General features: G+C 41.0%; 1 protein-coding gene across 1 annotated transcript; it reads left to right on the top strand.

Moving 5' to 3' along the window:
* Nucleotides 1-109: 109 nt before the first annotated feature.
* On the top strand, nucleotides 110-9449 carry krit1 (KRIT1 ankyrin repeat containing). The gene is made up of 17 exons (XM_079523118.1): nucleotides 110-284; nucleotides 1058-1225; nucleotides 1379-1535; nucleotides 1702-1794; nucleotides 1881-2010; nucleotides 2263-2506; nucleotides 2631-2746; nucleotides 2952-3095; nucleotides 4018-4174; nucleotides 4596-4703; nucleotides 5211-5367; nucleotides 6004-6155; nucleotides 7039-7205; nucleotides 7358-7445; nucleotides 7565-7771; nucleotides 8408-8524; nucleotides 9003-9449. The coding sequence occupies exons 2-17, from the start codon at nucleotides 1124-1126 to the stop codon at nucleotides 9090-9092; spliced, it is 2229 nt and encodes a 742-aa protein (XP_079379244.1). The 5' UTR covers nucleotides 110-284; nucleotides 1058-1123; the 3' UTR covers nucleotides 9093-9449.
* The last annotated feature ends 574 nt before the right edge of the window (nucleotides 9450-10023 follow it).

Genomic DNA, 10023 nt, shown 5'->3' with positions numbered 1-10023 from the left:
GCACTGAGTCCACCCCGCCACCAGAGTCCTCTGTTGTCAACAGTGAACGTAATGTGACTCTTCTTGTCTGTTTCGCTTCGCTTCTATTCGTTTTGGTGTTGGTGTTGTCGGCAGCAACCCTGCCCAATGTTAACGGCAAGAAACGGAAAGAAACTCAACCACATTGTTCATAATTATTCAAAGTTGACCAGTATGTATGGACATGGTTGCGCAGCATCGTGTTTATAGGAGAATGAAGAGCGACTCTACATACATCACACGTTGGTGGAAAGAAATAATTTTAGGTGAGTTTACTTTGAACTGCTTACACGCGACAATGATACTGTCATTCATCTAAAAACGTTATGCGGCGCTTAAAAGTTACGATTTCAATAGAAGTCACAGTACTATTAAGACAAAATGGTACAGTATGTAACGTTATTCTACACTTGTACGTGTAGAGTAACTGTTCTATCGAGAAAGGCAACAGTTTGCTGGTTTCCGGGGCGTGACGAAGTAGCCAACTCAAATGAATTTCTGAAGGACTATATGTTATTCACACATTATAAACTACATTATTACATTTTACTAGGTTTATTAGTGACAGGCCTAATAGTCAAATTATCAGATTACTTTTGACGGGGTAAGTTAAAGTTAATCATTGTCTGCTATGTTCAGTAGTCTAAAGTAAACCATGCACCAACACCAACCTGTCAATTTATAATAATATAACTTACAAAAACAGAAAGTTGAAGCATTTATCCTGATGTTTTCTAAAATAGCCTTCTGGTAGCCTATTAATACTATGCTGTCACTGTGTGGCATAACTTTGGCAAAACAAAAAGTCATAACTTTTTGTTTTGCTATTTGCACACTGTATGTAGCCTACCATCTAATATATTATACAGGAGGCTAGAATACATGTTTAACCCATGCTATATTATTGCTATATTTATAATGGTCTGTCTGTGCAATAGTTTATATTGCAATTATGCACCGAGTCAAATTCATCACATATGAACCTAGTCAACCTACTTGGCCAATATTACTCAGATTTTGATTCTTATAATTATTTCAGGCATGCAGATCCAGTGTTTGGTCCTTGTATAAGATGTTTTGATGGAACTAGCGACAAGCCAACAAAATGGGCAACCAGGACAACCTCGAAGATGTGTTCGTTGCTGTCATTCGCCCAAAGAGTCAAGTCAGTTTGAGCTCAAAAGAATACCGGGCTAAAGCATATGAGGTAAATATGCATATATATCTGCTCTCTATAATTGCCATCTTCTTCTCACAAATACTTAACACGAGTAAACGGTTTCACACAAATAAGCAATACTGTAGCATGCTATTAATTACCATGTATGTAGTGCTGGCAACTGTTCTTGTTCTCATTCAGATCATGTTAATAGAAGTTCCTTTGGAAGGAAAGGAGAAGAAAAAAAAGAGGGTCCTACTAGCTACAAAGATCCAAGCCGAGGGGGATAAGGCTAGATCCATTCTGGATTTTGTTGATGAAACAACCAAACCCATATCCAATAACCAGGGCTTCATCGGTGAATGTTGCACTTTTTTAGCATTTGTACCAAATGATATAATTCAGATACCATTTTACACAAATTACATTGAGATCTTATTCATTATTTTTGCCTCGGGTAATATGCATTTGTTACATTTAGAACAACCACACACATATCCATAAAATACGATGTTTTGGTCCAGGGAAGCGTGTGGTGCATATGAAGAAATTCCCCTTGGATGGTGACAATGAAGGAAAACAAGCCTCTCTTTTTATTGTACCGGTCAGTGTTAGAGGTAAGTTGGCAACAAAAGCCTTGTTTAATTAATTCCTTAGATACTGTTCTTTGTCACTTATGCTGTATTTCTATTTTTATGGACAGACAACAGCAAACAGATCTGCAATGCTGGAAGCCCCACTTTCTACTGCTTTCAGGATATCATGCGAGTATGTAGTGAGACCAGTGCCCACTTCTCTCCCATCACCTCCAAAATGCTTCTTGCCCTAGACAAGTAAGGACATAACAAGAATAGATGTTCTCTTTGTAAGGTCTTTATTTCCCCCAAAAAGCATAATGCTGCACAATATATAATTATTGTTTGACCACCCAACCAACCGTGGCGTCCCTATTTTGGGCATGACATTATAGGCACATATGTTTTGAAAGCATAAAATAAGTGGTTAACAAAAACAGTGAGAAATAAGTGTTATTTCACAAAACAATCTGTAACACTCACTACCTCTTTTACTACTTACCTCTGTAGATGGCTAGCAGAACAACACACCGTGCCTCATGCGATTCCGGCATTGTTCCGGCCGGCACCCGTGGAGCGAGTTAAGACCAACGTCAGCAACCCAGCTTATACCAGTGAGGGCAAACTGTCCGACGAGGGTCTCCACATGGGTTACACTGCCTTGGAGATAAAGAGCAAGATGATGTCACTGGAGAAGGCTGACATGTGCATCCAAAACCCACTCTACGGTTCTGACCTACAGTACACAAACCGGGTAAGAGGCACCTCCGCCTATACTGGGAAAGATAACTACTGTATATCTACTATAAGCAAGGCATTTATTGTGTATCGCTTTCTAATTGCTCCATTTATCTTGTTTTTCACTTTGATGTTTGAAGGTGGACAAAGTTATAATCAACCCTTACTTTGGTCTCGGAGCACCCGACTACTCCAAGATCCAAATTCCCAAGAGAGAGAAGTGGCAGCATGGCCCCAACAATGCGACAGAGGACAAGTAAGGGTTCTTCTACCTTGGTGACTCACAAATCCTGCCCTCTGTCGACTATACTGGTGGCGGAACGGGCTAGTGGGTTTTGCTGCTGATGACCTCAATGTTTAAAATATAACTTAAGACAAGCTTATAATGCATTCTCATCCTTGTACAATAAATATTTCATATGATAATGTTTATTACAATAACGTCTCTCCCATGTACCTAGAGAGCGCCAATGGGTGGATGACTTCCCCCTCCATCGTAGTGCCTGTGAGGGAGACACAGAACTGCTCACTAAGCTTTTAGACAGCGGCTTCTCTGTCAAGCAGTTGGACAGTGACCACTGGGCTCCCATTCACTATGCCTGTTGGTGAGTCCAACAATAGGCCTACTGCCATATAAGTTATTAGTTACCACACCCCTTGCAACTGTTTTCCACTTGGATCATTTCTATTTGTGACTGCTCTCAATTAATTAGACAAATAACATTCCAGTAAATCTCCTAACATGGAAATCTAGTAAATCCAGTAAATCTACAAAGTATTTCATAATGTATTGTTCAAGTGTCATGTGTATAACAATAACCAACTTCAACCTGACTTCCCTATTTTGAGCATGTCATTTTTTGGTAAAAAACAACTACTACTAACGGCAATTTTCGATACAATTCCAATGTCTATGTGTTCCTCGCCATTACATACACAGGAAAGGAAGTGTCCTACGCAGATATACAAACAAAGTCTAATCAATATTACCACACTAATTAAAGCACCCGTGTACCTGTGCTTCCTATATACACAACCCGAGTATGTCTATCAAATGCTTGCCACCCAGTGTCTAGACATAATATTGCAAAATAATTAAACAAAATAACATGCCAACACCAAAACATAAAATAGCTCCTACAAAGCTAAAACAGTCTTACAAAGTCACAATATCTTGTAGATTGTCGCTATTTTTGTGCCAAACCTTCATATAACGAAAAAATCACACCCGTGTGAACTGAGTGGTGTAAATGAATGATTTCATTGTCTGACGTAATGAAATCATGTCTGACGTAATGAAATCACACCCGGGTGAACAGGGTGAACATAGCAACCATGCTCATTTTTTCTGCACAAACAAAGCCACGTAATGAAATCACACCCGGGTGAACAGGGTGAACATAGCAACCATGCTCATTTTTTCTGCACAACAAAGCCAGTTGTAGGAGTGGTTTACACCACTCAAAAATAGGGGTTAAGCGGTTAAATGTTATTTTATTTGTACAATCTGTGTTTCATTCCATAAAGGCATGGTAAAGTTGAGGCGACCAAGCTGTTGCTGGAGAAAGGCAACTGTAACCCTAACCTGCTGAATGGCCAGCTCAGCTCCCCACTGCACTTTGCTGCCAGAGGAGGCCACTCGGAGATTGTACAACTCCTGCTGCAGCACCCTGAGATAGACAGAGTAAGATCTATTGCACTGTTGCACATTTTACCCACTCCACAGCTCGTGCTATGTATTTTAGTATAAGTCCATCACACGGTCTAGGCCCGTTAAAATCTACCGCCGTGTATGCACACAAACACGCCGTCGGGGAGGCCAATATTTGTCACAGCACTGGCGATTCCTACGGCTGGAGTGATACCTGTCAGTGGGAGGTGTTGAACGGGAGGAATATGTGCTACATCCTCCCGGTGGGGACTCCTCACTGGCAGGTGAGCCTGTAAGGTACAACAGCACTAAGGAGAAAGGGTGTATATTGGGAAAGGCTTTTTTAATTTAACTGACCAACTTCACAATAAAGATTATTTTACGATTTAAGATGATGCCTATCATTTTACAAAAGTTATTTAAATAAATTAAGCTTTGATTTACCTTCTAACAGCACATAGAAGACCAGCAGAAGAGATCGCCACTTCAAGTGTGTGAAGAGAACAAGCAGAATGAATGGGAAGAAACTGTGAAGCTCCTGCAGCAAGCCAACAACAAACCTGTGAGTCATAGCTAATCATTTCCACTGCATTCTGTCAAAATGTATGACACTAATTTGGGAACTGGGATGAAGAGGGCTGTCCTTGACAAAGAAGTTCTTTGAGTTTTCCATAGAGGCTTTCCGATATCTATTTTGCAAGGCTGATTCCGATATTTTCGAGAAGGGCAAGGCTGATGGGTGTAATGACATAAGCTAGTATACCACAAAATAATAACAATAATGCTAATTCTGGATTACTTTTGAAAAGGATGAGGCCGCACAGCTCTTAGCCACGATACAAACGTTTATTAAAAGGAAACAAACGTTTTGACAAAGTCTTCTTGCTCAGGGTTTTAATTCTGGATTACTTACCTCTTCCCTTGCCTATGTTTACCATTCCTAAATTCATATGGACAACCTGTGTGTGTGTGTGTGTGTGTGTGTGTGTGTGTGTGTGTGTGTGTGTGTGTGTGTGTGTGTGTGTGTGTGTGTGTGCGTTGTGGACTGTGAATGTCTGTGTTCCTACAGTATGAGAAGGTGCGTATCTACCGTATGGATGGCTCGTACCGTTCAGTGGAGCTTAAACACGGCAACAACACAACGGTGCAGCAGATCATGGAGGGAATGCGTCTGTCTCAGGACACCCAGCAGTACTTTACTATCTGGATCTGCTCTGAGAACCTCAGTGAGTCAGCGCATGCTGGACAAAACCGGTTGCAATACCCATTTGTTCGTAACATTTGAATGATAGGCTGTACGCACAGCAGCCATATTGGAAAGAGCTCCTTCCTTACTTCCTTCGCAGGTGTTACCAATGATTCTAATGAAGGCTCTGTTCCATTTATGGCATAGTGGTTCTCAGGCGTTTTAATTTCAAGGACCCCCAAAACTCTGTTTCTGAGTGTGTGCAAATGGAGCCAAATGGACCTGTGGTTCCATTTATACATTCTCAAAGTTACACACCTGTAAGGGGCCATTCGGAACCCCCTCAAGGAACCATGGGGGTCCCTGGACCTCACTTTTGAGTCTTTCCAGTGAGCCAACATGTACCATATCAGCACCCTGGCTCTGTTTGACCAGAATGGAACAGAGACTTAATCATTATCATTAGTGCCTTCTGATTACAGCCAATGGCAAAAGCGGGGTAATGTTAACCACATATTTTATACCTTGTTGTATGATGGTGTTGCTCCGCGAAAATAGGCAATCTACAAGCTCACTTACGTGACACTTTTGCCTATAATGACCATGGAATTGGGACGGCAAGGTTGTAAGTGATTAATGTGGTCACGCGTGTGTGGCTGTGTGCACTGTACGACAGATCTGCAGCTGAAGCCCTATCACAAGCCCCTGCAGCATCTGCGTATCTGGACAGAGATTGTGACCGACCTCACAGTGCTGGACCCCCAGAGGGAAAGCCCACAGCTCTTCCTCCGGAGGGACGTCCGTCTACCTCTTGAAGTCGAAAAGAAGGTATATAGTCGGATCACATTAGACCAGCGGCACTGTGGTCACCAACGAACATCTATCACAGCAGGCCTGTTTTCTGTTCTGTATTTTGAAACTGGAAGACAGTTGTGTCTCAATGTGCGTAGAAAGAACTTCTTCCTCTGTTGACAACAAATGTTAAATTCATGCATAAAACAGATGCAGCAGTGTTCTAGCTCAGTGGTTCTGAGTGGTTCTGAACCTGTGGGTCGGGACCCCCAGGGGGGTCCCCATGTGATTTTGTGGGGGCCAAATCGTCAAATAATAATATAAGAAAGGGTCTTTAAAAAAAAAATGCTGATCTAGAAGCTTGCGAGGCATTGTGAGCTTGTAGATCGGCTATTTTCCCAATTATTTATCTGTGGAACTGAGTCAAACTAAATGCAATGCCTACAATTACAAGTGCTTGTCAGGGTGGGGGTCCCCAGTTCAAAAATGATTATTTTGGGGGTCCCCAGTTAAAATATGATTATTTTATGGGGTTGCAGCCTGAAAAGGTTGAGAACCACTGTAATCTAGCACAGAATGTTTATGTAATGGTGAAGATGACTAGCTAACACTAGCTAACACTGCTAATAAGCCAGACCGAATCAGCCATTGGCAAAAAAAAAATTGCCTGCCGGCGGATTACGTGTGATTTGAGTCTGGCTTATTAGCCAGGCTAAACACTGACACCCTGCCAGTCAAGTGTTTGGCAGGGATAAGGAAGGACTGAATTCCTCTCACATTACCGATCACAATGGAAACAAGCCCCCAGACTTTTTTGTGTTATCCTTTTAGCCTTAATGTCTGACTGTACCTTGTGCTGTTTACATTTCTGACTAATAAAGTATTCAATTAATCAATCAATCAATCAATCAATTTCCAGGTGGAGGATCCTCTGTCAATCCTCATCCTGTTTGATGAGGCGCGCCACTGTCTCCTCAAAGGCTTCTTCCCCTCGCCAGACAGTAAACTCATCACTCTGGCCAGCCTTCTCCTACAGATCATCTACGGCAACTACGAGAGCAAGAAACACAAGCAAGGCTTCCTCAAGTAAGACATTCCACATTCATGTGGAAAAATGTACGGTTAATTACGTGAGAATGAATTGTTAAATGCAGCACAAAGTAGTTGCCATTGCATGTATTTCAAAAGAAAATGTTTTGTTTGTATTATTGTATTAAACCATGTTCTGTCTTCAACAGTGAGGAAAACCTCAAATCGATTGTGCCGATATCCAAAGTCAAAAGCAAAGCATATCATTGGACAAACAGGATTCTTCATGAATACAAGGTATACTGTACAGTATATTCTCTTTTGTGCGCTATCAATCCATCTCATCTCACAAATTAAATTCCACTCTCTCATTGCGTGACACTGACCGTCCTCATCTTCATCTTCCCCTCCAACAGGCTCTGAGTACCAGTGAGGGTGTGAGTAAGGAGATGCACCATCTACAGAGGCTTTTTCTGCAGAACTGCTGGGACATCCCTACCTATGGAGCAGCTTTCTTCACAGGCCAGGTGTACACCAAAGCTAGCGCCAGCAACCACAAAGTAATCCGTGTGTATGTGGGGGTCAACATCAAGGGCCTGCATCTCATGAATATGGAGACAAAGGTATCCCTTAATTATCCCCTTTATGTTCTTTTTTTGATAGCTCGTTTATTTTACATTCCACTTTACATTTGACCGTATTCCATTATTTCTTTTAGATTTGTGGTCATGCTGGGTTTTTAGAAGGTGGCATACCACTTTTCTGTTCCAGTTCATTTTCACATAGCTTCGTTTGATCGGCTCTGCAGCAGATTTGAATAGGAAACACATATGAAGGTGACATAGGTTCAAGTCTGCTACTGAGTCAATCAAACTAGGTTGTGGAAAATGTAGCTGGAATAGGATATGGGTGTGCCAACTTCTGGAAAATCAGGATAACAGGTATGCACATTCAATTCCATCTTGTTGAATTATGTCATGTGTCATATGTGCCACTAGAGGGTGCTGTAAGAGCAACATTTCTGAGCAGAGACTCTGTTAACTGACATTAAGGACATATCTGATGATTACGAACATACATTAAAATTAAATACAGTACAGAGCATAATATGCATGTGGTATAAATGCTTTGCTGTGGTATTGTGCATGCTGTAGACAAGATGTATTGCACAACATTTGTATCCAAACAAAAAAGCTTTTAGACGTATATAGTGTGCATGATAAATATGAAGTAATCATTTTCTGTTTATGCATTTCCAGGTCTTACTCATCAGTTTAGAGTTTGGGGCATTCATGTGGCAGCTTGGCCATGCTGACCAATACTTTCAGATCCACAGTGTGGAGAACAAAATGAACTTCATTGTGCACACAAAACAGGTAACTCCAGTGGGACTTTCCTAACACTGTTCAAAAGATGCTGCGTGTGTTTGCAAGGATCTGTAGTTAACCACCAACCCCCAATTCTGAAGGGAACAGAAATAGTCAATCTATTAGCTCAAAGCGTATTGTGAGCTTGTAGATCTGCTATTTCTGGCAAAGAGATTTGGGGCTCTATCTTCGTCCATGCTAAACCCCTTATCCCTTAACTGTTTTGCCTTTACTATTTTGAAAAACATTTTTGAATAGTTCAACTAGCCGATCTACATCGACACGTTGTGAGCTGTAGGGCTCTAGACTCTAGTCTACAGCCCTTGGTGTAGACTAGAGTGATATAATATTGTACCAAACACAGTTGCAACTCAGGTCCGTTTCACTAAGATTAGAGGGTTTAAGTGGTTCATTCTTGGATTTTTTGATATATACATTTTTGGGAGTTAACATAATGCCGTTTGTTTTGTGTTCTTTTCATTTAAAGGCTGGCCTCGTTGTGAAGCTGTTAATGAAGCTAAGTGGACAGATGACCCCAAACGACAAAAACGTATCAGACAAATATGCATACGGTTGAAGAACTATTGAAGACAGTGTTGTGGACCACAAGCACAATGTGTGGGTTCTTTTATGGACTAAACTCGTCGAGAGGAGGGACCTCTTACCAAATGCAATCTTTTTGTATGTTACACAGGGTTACTGATATATCTTTTGCATCTTCACATGCATTTAGATTTTCATAGGATATTGTATTATATTGTAACGCATTGTGCGATTTTTTTTCATTGCATGTAAATATGTTTATTTAATGGTTTCATGGTTTGTTTAAATAAATGGAATGATCTACATGTAGGCCTATATGTATGTAAACATGCATACCAGTATGTTTATATTGTTCACTGTAGCCCAATTTCAATACAAAGTTATTTATTCAAAATATGATTTAAAAGTGAATGTTGAATAATATTGGCCAAATAATAATAAATATCAAATGAATGTTAATAAAGCTTTTAAAGAGACAGTAGACAAAGAGATGTCACCTCATCTGACTTTGTGTGACTGTATAAGAGAGAGAGAATTGTATTATCTCATATACACATTTTATAGGCTATACATATACCAGTAAGACGCACTGGCCATGGAGCGTGTCTTGAGTGTACAGGGTTTGATGAGGTCAGATCAACATATGGAATGTCAGAAAAGGTCAGCTCCATATATGGAGATCTAAGGGTGGTAGCGGTGGCAGTGTCTTGAGTGTACAGGGTTTGATGAGGGCACAGGTAGGGCCGGGCCTTAATTTTGGGGCCAGTTGAGAACTTTGCCGGCTGCCGGGCGCGGGTGCACAAATAATTTTGGGGCAGGCCCGTCCCCAAAATGGACAGGTATCAGTCAAAAGGGAGACATCGACATCAGGGATCTCCATAATTGAATTGCGACAGTAGGTCGCATTTACTATGATATGATCCCTGATTTACTATCATCCCTGATGATGTCATAGTGATCGGTGA

The sequence above is a fragment of the Electrona antarctica genome (genome assembly GCF_951216825.1).
Source record: "Electrona antarctica genome assembly, chromosome: 15".
NCBI classification, from domain to species: domain Eukaryota; kingdom Metazoa; phylum Chordata; class Actinopteri; order Myctophiformes; family Myctophidae; genus Electrona; species Electrona antarctica.
The sequence above is the reverse complement of the archived record's forward strand: the minus strand, read 5'-3'. Positions and strand labels throughout refer to the sequence as shown.